Source organism: Lingula anatina, chromosome 3 (assembly GCF_051362555.1).
Source record: "Lingula anatina isolate TDL-2025a chromosome 3, LinAna3.0, whole genome shotgun sequence".
Lineage (NCBI taxonomy): Eukaryota > Metazoa > Brachiopoda > Lingulata > Lingulida > Lingulidae > Lingula > Lingula anatina.
Genome location: NC_141769.1, coordinates 1026418 through 1044600, shown reverse-complemented (window position 1 = coordinate 1044600; position 18183 = coordinate 1026418). Strand labels below are relative to the sequence as shown.

At 38.1% G+C, this 18183-nt stretch overlaps 1 protein-coding gene across 1 annotated transcript in view; it reads left to right on the top strand.

Annotated features, from left to right (window-relative positions):
• Positions 1 to 18183, top strand: part of LOC106179536 (uncharacterized) — a 73482-nt gene that overhangs the window by 47287 nt on the left and 8012 nt on the right. The window contains exon 6 of the mRNA XM_013563215.3: positions 5526 to 5592. Within this exon, the coding sequence (XP_013418669.2) occupies positions 5526 to 5592 (67 nt within the window). The remainder of the gene's footprint in view (positions 1 to 5525; positions 5593 to 18183) is intronic.

Sequence of the window (18183 nt, the reverse complement as noted above, 5' to 3'; positions counted from 1 at the left end):
TAGGGGTCAAAGTAAACCTTGAGGATAAACAAAATTTTTGTCTGCGTGGGGCAACATGGAGTCTGCTGATGCCAGCCACTATGTTTTAGTGATGTTTGTCTCTCAATTCAGCCATGGCTCACTTAAATATTTGGAAAACAATAGTTGTAGAAAACAATGGCGTACCTTCTACCCGCAGGTAGACAACATGTCTGCTACATTGCCAGGCGCTGGAATTGGTGGAATTGTTGTCTGCAGAGGCAGACTGTCTGCTTGGCTGCACTGGGTGACATCGTAATATCATTTGCTTTCAATTGGAAATAAATGAATAAAAAATGAAAAAAATTGTCCTTGGTGAGACATTATTTGGGGAAGATTGCAGAAAATACCTCTATATATTTGGTATATCTGACTATAATCTCATCAAATGTGTTCTGTGTTTGTTACCACTGCAAAAAATTACTAGTTAAACGTGGTAAAAATGTATCGATGAGAAGTGGAAAGGATAGTTTTTTTTTTTTTTTTTTTTTTTTTTTTTTTTTTTTTTTTTTTTTTTTGCTATGTTGAATTTAATCATGAATTTGAAAACTAGAATGACAATCAGATGTTAAATCTGATTGACTATTAGATATTTTCTTCATTCTGGGTTGATAAGTTTAGTTTTTAATTCATATGAAAATTTGTTTTTAAAACTGTTAGAAGATAAGAGTACAGTTAATTTGAATACCCTGTTTTCTCTTTACAATTTTACATGGAATTGTGATTTTCTTTTCTGTTTCTCAGAATTGCCTTTCAGTATATTATTTCTCCTTTTAAGTGCATGTTATAAGTGTATGCAAGGAGAAAAAAGAAGGGAAATACAAGTATAGCCTCAAAAAAAGTTGTTAGTGTTATGTTCCCAGCAAGTTAAATCACTGTTCTAGCCCCATGTGGACAGATAAACCCATGTTTAACATACCCTTTACAATCACTTTCACAAAGTGTGCGATACAGTTACACTGGTAGTGGAAAGTATACGAGCAGCAGGATGTTACTTGTTCCTTTTCAAGTGTTTTCCCTTCCGTAAGTTCCTTTTAAATGTGGTTTGTAAAATACAATTCCGATGGATAGAGATGATACAATGGTTTTAAGGAGAAAGAAGGTGAGAGAAGAGTGAATTCCCGTGTCCTTCACCTGGTGAGGTCATTTGGATTATGACTCAGCCCCCCTCCCCCCCCCTTGTTGGTTAAAAAAAAGGATTTAAGTTAAATCTCCTCATTGATAACAGCGTCTGAGGTCAACAAAACCAACAATTTCCCAAATAAATTTTGACAGGATATTTGACCTTTGAAATTTAAGAAAACATTGGAAAATGCAACAATAAAATCCAGGTTTAAAAAACATTTTTTTTTTTGAAAAGAAAATAAGTAAACAGCACCCCAAGAGCCCAGGCCTCTGCCAAAGGAAATAATAATTACTGAAAGGGATTTCAGATATAAGCAGGCCTGGATTCAGTTGAAATTTTTATGACTTCTTTCTGTCCTGAATAACGGTCTATCTATACAGACAAACAGGTAAACTAGTTCTGATGAAAATATAACCTTATTCATAAGTCGTGGTGAAAATTTAAAATATACAATCAATTAAATGCTACAGAGAATTTTCATCATCCTAATGTATGATTATAACACAGAAATCATACAAGAACAGAATTGTTTGAAATAACAGGATATGAACTACAGGCAAATGACAACGATGCCCTGAGAATTCTGAGAAAAAGCAGGCTTGGAGCACTGCATCTATTTGTCCCATAACCAGGTCCAGGGTCCTTGTTTACTTAACAAAGACAAGAAAAAAACAGGAAGATCTTTGGGCTCTAACTTTTTAATATCCCCAGTAATATTATTTATGCATGGGGTTGTCCTTTATTGTATTTTCAGGACGTGGCTTGCTGGCGTTTTGATTAATTGATGTGTGTCATTGTGGGTAATTACTCAGCCAGTTTCTATTTCTTTACACATGTCACTACTTGTTATAGATTATTGGCTAATTTGTGTACTTACCTAGTCCCTGCGGTTTACTGTTCTGTGGAGCTTTTAGCTTATTAAATATTTATTTCATTAAGAAAAGTATATGTACAATAAGAATGCTCTACATCTGAAAAATGAAAAGACAGTCTGAAAAACAATAGTAAAAGTAGGCAGCTGGTTTGCCACTAAAAGGGGTAAAAAAACAGCTTTTTAAAATTTGCTTCATACAACTGAATTGTGCAACATATTTTACATGTTACATATTTTTGTATGTAAGTATAAAATATTAAACATTTAAAAAATCACATTTAAGAGTCCCAGTATTTATATACATATTTTTAGTTATTTTGTTAACACAGTATATTTCCTGGCTCTGCCATATGTAATAGGGATAAATACACCTACACAAAAAAGTGGGCAGAGAAAAACAACAAGATTACAGAAACAGAGGGTCACTATTTCCAAACAAACAAACTCTCTACCTCACATCTCTAATAAACCTCACACTCCAAGGTGCACTATGGGACTGGAGACTTTCAAATCAATTATACCTAGTCGGGGCCCTATTAATTACTTAATGAGTCACGCTGGTGGATTTAAAGCTGTGTTTATCTTGATCATGGTGGCTCTGGACAGATGAACAAAGACCTGGGAAGGCAGGTACTTGTTACCTAGCCATGGTCGTTAAACACACAGTCCTCAACCATCATGTCTCTTTAACCTTTAAACTGTGGCTTTTCCACTGAAGTGGAAGTGAATTGAGGCAGCCAAGTGATAACAATACTACCTGTCTCCCCCGTGTACGCCAGTCTTAAACTTGCCCGCTGTGTCTGTGTGGTGAGGCTGGTCGTTTAGGGTAAGAGGTGTGGCTAAGGGTGTATCAGAGCGTACTTAACCATACCGACTCTTTGTGAGCCTCATAAAGTGACGTAGAGCTCTAGAGAGAAAGTAGAGCACCTATAGTATTGTGGAGTTAAGTCAGTGGATCCAGCCAGCTGCGGCAGTGGTGGTGTATGTACCCAGTATACTAGATAGCTTTGATAACATACAGACCTGGTCAAATGATGAAGTTAAGCATCATGGAACCTTTTTTACCCTCACCTCTACTCTATTCTCCCCCAGACTGGAGGACATTATATTGGGCTCAACACTACTTTCATGTAAGTTGATTTTTTTTTGTTTTTTGTTTATTTTATTCATGGCATCAATTGGAATGTTTGTATATGATGTTCCTAATAAGTTGTGTGTTCTCTAAACAAAGTGTGGTTACCCATACACTTAACATGGGACAACATGGACTGACCAGGTGTGGAGTTTACCTGCTGTCAGGGAATTGGGAATGAAAACACCTGGGTTTTGATACAGGTATGTTAACACAGAGAGGTGTTAACTTAAAGTGGACGCAAACTTTTAAAGTTGGTTGGGAGTTTGTTTCTGCCAAACTATAAGCAAGAACTTGGAAGATCAAAAGTGTCAACTGTCTGATAACAGAATAAAACACAGATATCATTTTTGGTCAGTAACAAGGAAGGAACTTTCATAAACAAGTGTATTAAGGCTTAGCAGAGACCTGGCCTTTATAAGGATGTTTGTATCAGAGAGGCAGTAAAACCTGGAGTGTGTTGTTTTCAGTACAGTTCATTACCTCATAGCATTGAAGCGTGGGTGAATGGTTGAAATGAGTCACATATGACTTTGATGTGGGCTATTTTACGGTTTCAATTCATGCACAGAAGTGGAACAAATTTGCCAGGCAGGGTATTTCTACAAAATAGAAATCTGGGTTTAGGAGCAAAAGAAATGGAAAAAAAACAGGAGCGAGAAAAGAGAAACGGCATTATTTTTCTCCCGCTGTATATGTTTAGTAATAGCCTGTCCTTGTCAGCTGATTCCCTAAGTGAAGTAGAGTGGAGCGTTATTGAGATAAATAGGCCAACGTTTGTTAACAATACCTCACGGTGTGTTTGCCTGGTCTTTGTGCACCTTTTCACTGCGGAGAAGTTTGAGGTTTAAATGTTTTTATCTCTGGCAATCTATCACTTAACTAATACAACCTTGGGGGGAGTGGGATTCTGTTTCTTTTTTATCCCCATTTTTTTTTTTTTTTTTTGCCACATTTAAATATCATACAGGGGTAACATAGTTGCTAGTATTGCTATACTTTTATCACCTTCATTAAAATGACTTTGAATTTCCAATGACTTGGAAGTGCATTGCAATTTTCCTTATGTTGTTGATTTTTAAATAAAATATCATTAAAATATCATGCTACACATTTGTTTATCAGTATGTTTGTCTTTAAGTCCAGTTTACAATGTGAGATACAGAGGCAGACGAGGGGGGGGGGGATACTTAGACCAGATAAAGAGAATATCTCTTCTTGATTAGGTGGCTGACACGGACAACCTCCGTCATGTCAATGACAATTAAACCAGATAAGGCTGCAGTGTATCTGGTTAGGTATTCAGTATATTAATAGAATTAGGTGGTGACAGTTACACCATGAGAAGAACGATAATCAATTGATTTGAAATTGTACTTGTTGTTTTATCATTAATTAGTTCTAACAGCCAGAGAAGGTATTAATTGCTATGTTAATTGAGCGCTGTATGAGATTGGGGGGATGAAAAGGGTTGTCTCTGTCCTGTCAGAGGGGAAGTTTGCAATTTCCTAATGTTTCAAAACATGGTAATGTATACGTGACAGTGTTGTGTAATCTTTAATTACACATAGTAATGAATAAGTGAGCTGAAACATACAAGACATTGAACCACATATTAGGCTTCGTTCACATGCAATGTCTATTTTCTATTTTCTATTTTCTATTTTCGGTATGTCTTATGATCACGGTCTGTGCACTGAATATCCCGCGCTGTAATTACTGGCAGCGCGAGCCAGTTACTATAAGTTACTATAAGTAACTGGCTCGCGCTGCCAGTAATTACGCGGCGGGATATTCAGTGCACAGACCGTGATCATAAGATAGCGCGAATAGAAAATAGAATTTAGAAAATAGACATTGCATGTGAACGAAGCCTAAATGTCACTGTGAACTTGAGTTCATTTATCTTTCTATAATAAACATCAAAATACAGGCATCTACTACTGATAAATATGATGTTCAGTTAAGTGAAAGATGCCAATTTAAGTCTAATGAAATGATAAATGGCAGATAATGTTATTATTATTGCAGTAGTATAGGGGACCCAAATTTGAACCGTAAAAGATGAACATAAAAGTGTGGGTTGACTTTTGCTAGAGGAGAGAAGAATGTCATGTATAAGTTAATTGATTAATGATATAATTTGGCAATGATCATTAAGGTAACTTGGTATTTTCCTTTCATTCTTTAACGCCAGGTGTCAGAGTAGTCAAGGTCACAGTATATTGCTCATTAATTTCACTAATTTGAGACTGAAATCCTTGCTTATTTGACCAGGTCTTATCTATTGCATTTCAAAGTATTATTTCATAATATCTTAGGATATTGGTTATCATACTCTGATTAATGTTTGTGTTTTATTTCTTTCACTGTAGCCGGTCCAGACCGAGCCAGTAGATCTGTCTGTGAACAAGTCTCAGTCACCAGGTGCTCCAAAAGTTGGTAAGTAACAAGAACTTTTATCTGTTACCTAGAGAGCAGTGCTACAGCACAGACCTCAGTCCTGGCAATATTGAAATAATATGACAATATCAAATTATTGAAAAATTTTAGGAGGCCTGGATTCAGTTGACATTGTAGTTGATTCTTATTGTCCTAATTAATTGTTTATCCTGAAAATTTCAACTTTTTTGTGACAAACTTTTTGAGAATATCTTGTCTACTAACAAATTAACCAATTTTCATGACAGCCTCCTTTCATGTGCAGAGATGAAAAATCAATGTCACAAATACACAGCTGGTTTCAACTGTACTTATTGCATGGGCTAACTGAACTGAAAAACAGTAGAAAAAACTTGAATGTACGTTACTTGTGTTTCTAATGTCACAGCCGAGAGGGTAAGCATTTTAGAATGTGATAAAACAGTATCACTTGATTAAAACCAGCTTGTCACATATTTAACAGCATTAACTATCTTTGTAAGATGTTTTGATTTACCAAAATTTTTTGCCATAAGTAGATAGTGTTAGAGATATTGTGATAATCTCAGCTCCTTGTTGACATATAAGGATTTATTACAATGAATTTTCCTAATAGTACCAGTGAGGTTTAACTTAATGGGTTTCAGGATTAAATGACATCGTTATGTTCAACTGTAACCTGCTAAATTGTTTGGGTTTGGTTTTATAGCACTTTGGAAAAAAACGCATCTTAGAAATCTGGCGCATGTAGCGGTATTATGTATAAAATGGGGGTTTTCAAAAAAAAAGAAAAGAAAAACAAACTGAATGTACAGGCAGAAAAATTGTTATAAATGCAGGAATAAATATATGAGTATAGAAGTTTAAAGTTTAGATGAAGGGAGATTGTGGCTTAAACAATTCTGTGTCTAAAGACAGAATTTGCTTTGAATAGAAAAAAATAAGTATTAAAACCAGTCCATTAACATAAATAAAGGTCACAAAATATAAGGGCTAAAGTCAGATCAATGGCAGCAGTCAACAAAACAAGTGGCAGCGTGAAATATAGAGTTTCTTTGAAGTACCGAGTCAACTTCCGTCCCCACCCACCGCTGGAGAGAGATTAGTTGCATGAAATTGTCGTATTTACGTCGTTGGCTTGCAGCATAGCATACAAAGTAGGATATAGATGCTGTTGTGGTTTAAATGATGAGATGAGAAAATAAACTAAATTTGCATGCAAAAAGTCCATTAAGGAAAGCTCACTGCCTCTCCGTGAAAATGGGGCAATAAAGCAACTTTGATTTTGATGTAACTTTGGAAGATCTCTTCTGAGACAAACTAAAAATAGACATTTAAGAGTCGAGATAACATAAATTTAAACAAAGCTATCACAAATGATTACACAGGGACCTGGACATTTATAGTGAATCCTTAAAAATACATTAAATATCCATGTTTGGGTCAAAACATTATTGTCAGAGCCCTTGCATGGATTTTGAAATGGCTTCATGTAACTTTTTCAAGAAAATGAAAAAAACGGAAAACTACAGATTTCTATGTGCAGGAGCTTCCTGATGAAAAGAGTGGTCCTGAAAAGGGCATGCTAGCAAGAATGAGTGGGTTTCTGTGATTCAGGCATGATAGGAAAGAATCCTATGAGACATTAATGGGAGCATTGATCATGAGGCAAGAGTTTTTTCTTTTTCTTTTTTTTTATTTTTCGGATCCTGATGTCTTCATATTAAAGATAGCTTTATTTATTTGTAGATGTTTTCCTCCCTGATAACCTTTCCTTGCTGCAGGAAATGTAAATGATAAGTCAGTGAGATAAGTTCGTAGAGGCACAAATAAGAACGTGGAGAAATCACCGCAGCATCACGTCAAAAGTTTTTGCTTGAAATTATCAAATATATTTGTTGAAAATATTTGCATGCACAGTCAAATTTCTGCTATAAATTTGAATGAAAATTCTCACAGTGGAACTTGAGAAATGATAGTAAAATTGTGGAACACCCTTTTCTGATAACTGAAAAAAATGTAAATTTATACAAAATTGAAGGTTTAAAAGTACATATAGCACATTTGGCAGTATTTTTTTTTACGAGCCAAAGTAAGAAAGAGTAGTCTGTATCGTTTGGTGTCACCATCATCCTTCAGGTCTTTATCAACTTCCTGACTTCATCGAGAGAAGGATAAATCCTGATGGCAGCCGATGATCTCACTTTTGGGTTTCTGCCATCTTTGTTTTTACACGAGGACCTAGGGGGAAATGGGATATGATTCATAACTGCCTCAGACGCACATGACATGGGACATTTCCTTTCCTCCTAACTATCCAGGGTTTTCCTCCATTTTACACATCGTCCTGGGAGACCAAGAAGGAGATATATTCTGGCTCTCAATAAAATCAAATGTTGCAGGGAATTCTTCTTATCCCTGAGAGTGAAAAGCCACAGTATATATGAAGGGCATTTGTTATATGAATTTGTAAGAATGCGTGTCATTAGGATATATGTGATTGGGCGACTCATGGAAATTTTGAGGGGGGGGGGGGTTAGGCGGGGGTGGAGGTGGGGGGTGTTTACGGCCCCTCTCTCCACACCCACTCACACCTAGATGAGTCATTACAGAGTTACTTTCATTTCAACACATGACCAATCACAACAAATATTGACACATTTGAAGAGGGGCAGAAGTTATCTGCCAAAGAGGAAGTCCTTTAGATTGTGGGGGTTTATTTAGCTTGGCGAAGACTTCAAAAGTTGCTCTTATCTATGACTCTACCACCTTGAGTTAAAAAAAAATTCCCGCTTGTGTTTATGCATGCATGCTTGCGTGTGAGTGTGCATGTGTGCAGTAGGGATATTGGGTTGCATTGTTTGCAGTTAATATCAATTATACGGACAAAAGAAGTATTAAAAACAAATCAGTAGACCACTAAAGCCATTTGGACATTTTTGATAGACTCCTGCAAGGCTATGAATCCTGGTTGAGGTTGATGGTCAAAAGACTAGAAGAATGGTTAGTTAGTTACCAAGATATGAAACAAGAAGAGAAGTGTAGAGCTATGACAAGATATCAGTGTTTGAAAACTGTTCTTTTCATAACTCTTGGCCAGAAATTGCTAGGACATAAGATGACTTCCCTCTCCCTTTGTTCTGTGAAATATGGTTATTAAGCTGACAAAGGGGAGAGTGATTACTAAACATGACAATTAACATTGCCTTCACCTTTGATCAAAATATCCACACACAGCAACTATATTGTGAAATAGTTTGAGAGATTATAAAGGTGTCGCTTTCTTTGATCAACTAAAATTATTCCATGATGAAGATGATAACTAACATAACTGACATTGATCAAAGAAATTCAGTTTGATGATCACTCTCAGGTGATAGGTCAGTATATCTATTAACACTGGGAGTAATTAAGGAGCATTGTTTGCCTTGGTTAACCAGGTGTGTTAAGTTTAAAGAGCTGTCAATTTCAACCCCCTGTGCTGTGGTGACCACACAATAATATCAACAATCACAGAAACACTGAATGCAAGCCATGCAGCTCACACCTTGCTGTTATGAAAAGGTGAGAGTAGCTTCCCTGGCTTGTGAAGGACGGTGAAGTATTCAGATGGCTCTTGATCACAGGGACTGTTTTCTGTTGTAACACCTGTTTACTACTGGTGGGAGATCTACAGATAGAGGTGACGTGCTAGAGATAGGGGACGGGGGGGGGGGGGGGGTAGATCATCTTTTTATCATACCTTTAGACATGCCAGTTATTTACCCCACCGGTTTCTCAGGTATTTTATCAAACCTGTCATGGTACTTAAAATAGCTGTTAACAGGCACAATTTGCAAATAGGTTAGAAAACTTTCCAAGAGAACAAAGTCGGCAGTATCATATATATTGGTAACTCTTCTCACACAAACACTCAACATATTTATTAAAGCTCACTCAGCACAAATTTAATTCTAGGGCAAGGTATAGGAGTGGTATGGGGAGTGGCTGTCAGAGATCCCATAACCTGATTCCACTTGTACGAAAACCAAGCCAGTCTTGCTCTGTTATTTAATGATATGGCTCTGCAGTGGGATGAATCAGATGGCAGCTTGCCTTATCTTTGTTACTGTCTGTTGGGTTGTTATATGCATAGAATTTGAAGATAACATCAACTATGCACTCTCCCCTTGAGAGTCACCAAGCCCCCCCTCCCCCCTCCCGCCCCGCCCCTGTCCTCTAGTCATAAAAGAGGCTGGACTGATTAACTTAATCTGACATGATTTTATATTCATGTTCTTTAATTTCATCAAAATCAAACTGAAATCAAATTCAGATGGTATCAGAATTGCTCCCAGTTTCATATGACTTGTATATACACATATGTATTCAAACCTTGCAGAGGATTGGCTACCATAATGTTGTTCTCATAAATTATCAAATAAGACAAAAGTATCAGTTAGTTTCTGTAAATAATTTCAGTTTGGCTATAAATGTAGAGATGTGAAAATAGCCCCTCCCCCCCTCCCCCCGACACACACACCCTCCCAGCTCCATATGGTAAAATGAGTGAGATGACTGGATGGCATAATTTCATCACTTTCATCAGTGGCTCATGCATCACTTAGTGTATGAAGATAAAAAAACAAATTATGACCCTACCCTACCTCTCCCCTCCCCCCACCACCCACACACACCCTTAATAACCCCTATTACCTGTTTAAGTTGGTTGGTCAGAAGATCAATCAGCAAGTGGGATCAGAGATATGGAAAAGGTGCACTCAGTGGCTTGGGGAGAGAAAAATCTGTATGTGATTCTTATCTTTTTGCTATCTCTCGCATGAATAATATACACAAGTGATAAATTACAGTGCACAGCTGTGTTAGGCCATGCCAATTGTGCATAGAGTTATCACAGTGGGGTTAACTTTGCTGAAGTTTATTTACTAGTACACTGATGAAATGAAATTGTATATTGGAAAAGAGTTTTGCAGCTACAGAGTAGAGGAAGGGTATATCTTGATATGGAGTGGGCATCTGTCAGAGCAGAAACCAGTTGTAAAAAATATGAGGGGGGAAAAAACAACTTCTTGGCAAAAGTCATATGATATGAAAAATTTGAATCTTTAAAAAACATTGCAGACCTTGACATAATGTGACATATTTAGTAAACAAATTCCAGAAAACAGAACCATCATAAAGGCACACCTTGATCTGCAGTTAGGAGTAGATGTTGGCACCAGAGCTAATATGGTACATGCAATCATCTGGCAGTTTGGAGATTATTGATTAGGCATCCGTTCTGAAGGCACACCCTGGTTTTGTTGTGTTACCAACCAACCTTGGTTGTCCAAAAGTTTATCTCTTGGGATTAGATTTACTGATTAAAAAGTCCAACCAAAGACACACCCAACGCCTAATTAGCAGCAAATAAACCCTCTTCTCTTTATACATTTATCTAGTTCTTGTCAGAATCATGATTTTAAAAAAAAGATTGTTCGGGTAGGAGACCATTTTTTCACAGTCATGGTGATAAAATAATTTAATTTCCTCCGCCCCTGAGGGATAAATACCATGAAGCATGTAGAACAAGAGGACTGTCGTTTATTTTATAGATTTCAGACTTGTACACTTTTTTCTCACAGATAAAAAAGTTTAACATGACAATTAGTGCCAATCAATTATAGAGCCCTACACACTTGGTACTTGAGCCTAACTTGAACTGCGATGGTGGTGGAATATTAATCAAATGAATATCTGATAAAGACAGACTTTCTCCCCAACAGAGGTGTGTGTGGTGATATCAAGTTTTTTTGGGAAAAAATTGCTTGAGTGTATCCCATATCCAGTTCTCTTGACACATTGACATTTAGGGGCAGCCATACCAGAGGTTTGCAGTGAAAGTTTAAGGCGAGAGAAATATTACACAACATGAGGTAATATGTAACGTGAAAAGTGCAATGACCTTTTTGTGCTGAAGCAAAACTTACACAAACAGCACTGGCGCTACCCAGCAGTCAGGGGGAAATAGAGGTTTTTGGGCCAATACCATTACATGAACCAGTATATAATAGATGTTTGTGAAGGTAAACCCCGCCTGACCCGCCCTGTTGTGATTAACGTGGAAGGGACACCGATTTGGTACTACTACAGTCGGACAAAGGGGTAAACCCTGATTGTTGTCGGCCTTTAAAGAACCATTGGTTGCCTGTGTATTACTTCTGGGTGAACTGTTCCGGAGGTTAGAAACTCACACCCTTCAACAAGCCCAAAGCAAATATCTTTATTTAAACATAAAGTCTGGCTGTTAATTTCACATATTTCTACCAGTTTGTGTGATTAAAAATGGTTTATCTCAGGTGTGAAATCAGATTGGGATGGAAAAAAAAAAAAAAAACACTTAATAGTACTCTGTCTCCCCTCACCCCTGCGTAATGTAGGTAGGCGACTGTTTACAGCGAGAGAGGTGGGGTCTTATTGTTTGGTGCAGAACAATGGCCGGCAGTCCCAGGGAACGAAATGGTGAAATGAAATAAAGGGTTTGGAAGGTGACGACTCACCGAGCACGGAAATCCGATCCCCGAGGAATAACATGACATGCTAGGTGAAATCTTTAACTCGACATAATAAGACCACGGTAGAGGAGGTCAGAAAAGCGTGGAGAAAGGGGGGATTAAAGGGTATTAAACTGCCATGAACTTCTGTTGGCTGGGGCTAAGGGGAACTTTTGAAAAGAAATTTGAGATGGTGTTGTGGTTCTGGTCCCTTGTTGCCCCGTGGAAGGTGTTAACGCTTCTGAATGTTTTTAAGGTGGGGGAATTTGTATTTTGGTGAGAGGGGGAAGGTGGGATTGGGATTAAAGATTTCAGTTTTTTTCACCAGACCAATCAATTCCTAACCAGTAGTCTGACACTTATCTGAATGTTCTCACTGTATTTTTTTCCCAGTGGTAGGTGCGTGCGTGCGTGCGTGTGTGTGTGTGTGTGTGTGTGTGTGTGTGTGTGTGTGTGTGTGTGTGTGTGTGTGTGTGTGCACATGCGTGCGTGTTGGGGGGGGGGATCTCTGGTGGCTTTCTTAATGAAGATATTGTGCCAGTCCACAATACTACATCCCAAGGCTCAAGATATCTCTGTACTCCAAGCTACAATGAGATCTATTTCTTAGGGACGTAAGTGGTAGACTACGGAATGAGTTATTACCCACATTGTCAAGACCCCCATTTCACCAATTGATCCACCTTAATGATTTAACTGTGATTCCAACGTGATCTCCTTTAGGGCAGATTTACCTTCGCCCTCACCCTCGTCCCAAATCAATAGCACCAGTTATTCATTACCCATCTACAACTCATCCAGACAGACTTGAGATTATATATCACACCTTACCAGAAGTATCATTAAAGGAGTGAAGGGGGCCCATTGTTGTGAGGTCCATCTGTCCAGTTTGGGTCTTAATGTGACGTAACCTTGTTTACTGGTGTTGTCCAGTTTTGTCCCCTTGACCAGGGGGGTGTGAACAGTCCCTGCGGTCAGTGATAACAATCGCCCCATGTCACTGATGTAATACATAATGGTATCAGATTATGTATTAAGTAGAATTATATTCCAGTTGTCGTCAAGGGGGAGGATTTGCTTGAAATGATGGATTTTAGAACGTCTTGGACATGTATGTGGGAATACTGTGCAGAGGAAGCTGTAGCAAAATAGTGGAGTGTTAGTTTTATATTACTGATGAATCCTCTTCTTTTCTTCTATTTCTATTCCCCCCCCTCAAAAAAAATTATGATAACAATAATATTGATGATAATATTAACAATAATAAATAATAATAAAAGAAGCTGTGTACATAACCACACAGGGAGTATTTTTCTGTTAAATCTCAGTATACAACAACATGATTGGTAAAGTTATAGCATTCGTCACTTCAGATATCCTCAGATGACTCTTGACTGGTTTAGTTTTGAGATGGACTCTGAAAACAACTGGGGTGAACATAAACTCTGATTTCAAAGTACACCCTCTTGGGTGTGTGGCGTGCTTGTTCAACCTGCAGCATGCACCTGCCATTCGGGTCAACCTACGGTGAAATGTGTAGTGCGTGCCCAGCATCAAGGCACCAATTTGTCTCTTATTGTAAGAAGCTCTAATCGCCCTTATGTTGCCAAATAAATAGCCAAACACCCAGCAACGTACAAAGGTTTTGCTTTTAGAACTCTTCTTTCTGTGCTGAACACACTTCATTGCACTGCATGTTTTTCCTCCTTTTTTTTCAACCTAGGGACCCTGAACACTATAACCTGGTTATCACAATAGGGTTTGCTGGGATATTTCTTTTGTGTCATGCATGTGACATGTTTACTCAGTGTGTTATAGCAGTGATTCCAAAATTAAAGATTTACCCACATACTTGGAAAGAGTTACCTACAGACATTCTAAATTTTAATGTTGTCAAACAAGAAGAAATAATTTTCTGTTATTGGAAAAATGGTGTGTACCCATCTTTGAACAAATTAGGCAGCTGTGGCTTAAAAATAATTGAACAGAAAAAAGTGGGACTCTTTTCTTCTTAAAGTCTGTGGAAAGATCTGAGGACAGATTAGGCGTAGTAAATGCTTTGCTGAAGTGATCAATTTTTGTGATGTTTGAAAGGAAAAGAAAATCTATAAAAGGAAGGAGCTCTCCGGCCTCATGACTTGACCTTTCTTTGTCATTCAAATTTTTAAAGATAGATTAAAATTGTTCTTGGTTGATCTAGAAAAATCATTACATTACAGACCCATAACTGTACTTGAGTTATGGATTGAAACAAGTGAGAAATGGTAAAGGAATTGAATTGTATAATAGTAAAATTTAGCTATTTTATATCTATACAGAGCTTTTGGATATTGAAGAATTAACTCCATACATATTATGGCATTTGACTTGAAAAAAGCCCAGAGAGAAAAGTAAGATGTATGCGATACATAAATGCCAGTGGCAGTGATTATGACATTGAAGCATGAATAGATACAAAAAAGATGGGATATATCCTAGTGTTAAACATTGACAGATGGTCAGTAGAGTTGACCAGCTGGATGTTGAGATGACCATCACCATGGGTTGGTGCACACACACACACGGCAGGTGAAACAGCATCCCTCCACACTCCTGCCCTGTGATTGGCTATCTCTGCTGTCCCTCCTAACCCCCCCCACCCAACAGCCTGGTGTCTCTGTGAGTGTGTTAACTCTTTATTTAGTCAGGTTTGCAGACATCCACCAGCGCCTATATTGGAACCTGTGTTTGTTCTTACATTTATGGAAATTTCTCTTTATGGAGAGTCTAAATTCATGTCTTCCTCTGTATGAAAAAAAAAAAAAAAAAAAAAAAAAACCCATCAGTGTAAAATGTAATGAGAGGTTATTACAATATCCTTTATTGTTATGTGCCCAAGAAAATTAGAAAATGAGCTAAATCCTGTGGGACATCCGGAATTTAACTTGTAAAACTTGTCCCTGCAGGAAAATAGGTTCCCAACAAAACAGAAGTGACAAAAGAGTTTTATGTGTGGGCCAGTAGGACCTCTGGCGTCTTCCCTCTCGGCTCTCTGGTGCCTGGATACGGCGGCGCTCCCCTAGAGTAAGGGGTGCAGCGTGCAAGGTGTGTCGTGTTACAGCCAACATCATCACAAAGACGACCTCGCCTTTGTCTGTGAAAGAAAAACCCCAGTACACAGAACGTTCCTACCCATCTTTCATTGGCTTGAGGATGAGAAGAAGACTATAATTATTGATACAATTCTTTGGAACATTTTGGTAACTTGAGGGAAGATGAGGGTAAAGGTTATGGGGATAATTGGTGCTGTGAATTTTGGGTGGCCCCCTTGGGTACTATATCTCAGGTTGATGGATGCATTGTCCTTTGTTACATTGATGGCTGGGAACAAAAAAGGATAGAACAAAATCTGAGAACAAAAAAAATGAAAAAAACAAGTTTCATAAACTTGCCATAAGAGAGCATGTGTTTGTGTAGCTCTCCTGTAATTTGCCATCATCAGCCTTACCCCCCTACACAATAAAGGTGTGGCGGAGGGCTGTCCTGGGACCTCCTTCTCAGACACCAGGCTCAGCTGGCGCGTGACGCCATGACTCACTCCAGCTCATTGAAGAATATTTACATGGTGAGGACAATAAATAATGCTCTCTACCAGGTCCCTATATGATGGCAAACCATACCCTAGATCTAGACTATGGACTTGGGGGGAGGGAGCAAATTTATATTGGTAAAGCTCCAAAATAAATTGTATGATCCAAAAAATTGAAGCCTCCTGGAATTAATAAATATAAAAGATGGAACTAATTAATATAAAAAGTAGATTTGGTAATTCCTAAATACTGTATGAAATAGACATAACTATTGTTCTACACACAGCTTGTACAGTCTAAAGGTTCAGTTTTATGGAAGCTATATCCATGTTTTTATTTCAATATATAAAGGATATGGCAAGAGGGGATGATCACTTATCATGGCAGTTACCACAAAATATTATGGCATATAAACTGACCATTATTTAAATCAATTCCTCCCTGTCCGAAATATAGCAAACGGCCAGGATTGTGATAAGAAGCCAGAAAAGATATCAGCTGATGAAAGTTACCAGTGAAATCAAAATGCTGTATCAGCTTAAGTCAGGCAAACTCTCCACTAAGCCGTCCTGTCAACATTGATAACCATAGCCTGACAGTAGTACGGAGGGCAGCTGGTTTATTAATAGGTGTGGCAGAGAGATATAAGTTTCCTATCAGGGGGAGCGCAGGGGGGGAGCGGGGCCTGATCAGGGGTTATACACCAACATGTGCCTAAAATAACCCAGGAGAGGCCTGCACCCACATGTGATCTTTCTGCCGACACCATAATACCAGCGTATCATCTGTCTCGAATCATTTGCATTTATTGAGTATTCTTAAGGTGTGTATCTTGGCTGTGCATAAAAAAAAAGAGACGAAGAAGTGCACATGATTTTGTCCTTTATTCAAAATTGCTTGCATGGCCTTGATTTTAACAGGCGTGGTTTTGGCTTAAGCACACAGAAAACACAAAAATTGTTTGTTTAGCAAACTGACTTCCTGGTCTGGGCCGAGCAAGTGCCATGAACACTGGAGTATTTTAAGACTATAAAGATATCCTTGAAAAATTTATTTTTTGAAATTCTGTTCCTTAATTCTATATTTTATTAAGTGCATCATTGTTAGTTAACCAAAAAATATATTTTTCAAATGAAAATTTGACCCAACTGAGCTGATATGAATGCCTGCTGAGGTTTCATTAATCCACTGAAATGCAAGTATTATTCCCTTTCTTTGATAGTTTAGATAGTCATGAGAAGAAAAAGGATTGTTTAATTGAATCTTGTGATCCTTCTGTGAGCCAAAGTACAAAAACTTATTTCACATGCGCCAACACGCCCCCTGGAGCCAGCTAGAGCTGTGTTCAGACTTTGTCCACAATGTCTTTTTCACTTGTGGGAAAGATGCATTCATATATTACATGTCACCTTTGTTCAAACAGAAGTTTTCCCATTGCAAACAGATTGCTTAATTAACAGGGGAAGGGGGGTCCAAAGAACTGTCCTTTTGGTCAGAAAAAGTGTGCTCTTTATCAAAATTATAATATAGCTTCTGTACTGTTTCTCAAATAAAATTGTGTCAATTAAGGGTGCAAAAAAGGCCTTTATCTAGAAGAAGAACCCCTCATTTTAAATTGCCGGCTACAGGCCTGGCAGAGTTAGGGTCAATATAATATTCTGAGTGCTTCTCTCTCTCTCTCTCTCTCAAATATATATGTGGGTCATGTATTATCAGTGGTTCGGTCTGTCTAGCCAGTGTTTTTACTTACAACGGACAGATGTAGAAGTGAATATCAGGATATATGTTGCAATACTGCATAACTTCCCTGAAAATATCACCTGCCTCTTCTGGAAGGGTCCATTTTTAGTTTGGGGGGGATAGGGTGATACAAATGTCTTTACCTTTTACCTACTGCTAAGAAATCTGTTTTGCCTTTGTTGGGTTGTTAGAATCTGTTTGATTTTGATGATGATGCATTGATTAAGTAATTATTGATATAATCATGAGAATTAAGGTGCCTTGGGGGAGGTCCTGCATTCAGTGTTTGTGTGTGAGAGAGGTGGGGGGGTGGGGGAGATTCTCTGTACAAATTGGGTCTCTTCATGGAAAAAGGGGGGGGAACAGGCATAATATAGTTAATGAGATAAAATGTAAGATATATCAATCAAAACAGAAATGCTGCTTGAGTTAGAATAAAGAGAAGTGCTATTCAAAGCCCTGCCTTTGGGAATACTATCTGAAGTCAGTAAAAAATAGAGCTTTCAAAGCAGCACTTTCATTGTAACAACAATGCTCACATCTGCTCCTGTGGATGTCAGCCATATTGGCTCCAAATGTTCCTAGTTTTGCGGAGGTCCTGCTCTCAGCAGTGTGGAATGTTTCAGAAGCAGGAGGCAGTAAACATGTTTGTTACGGGGAGAGCGCGGGCTTGGCACGAGGTGTGGAAGAGGGAGTGGAGAGGTATGCATGCCTCGTAAGCTCTGCCAGTAATGGCTGCCTCTGATTTATGTTGCCACAACTTTGATGAA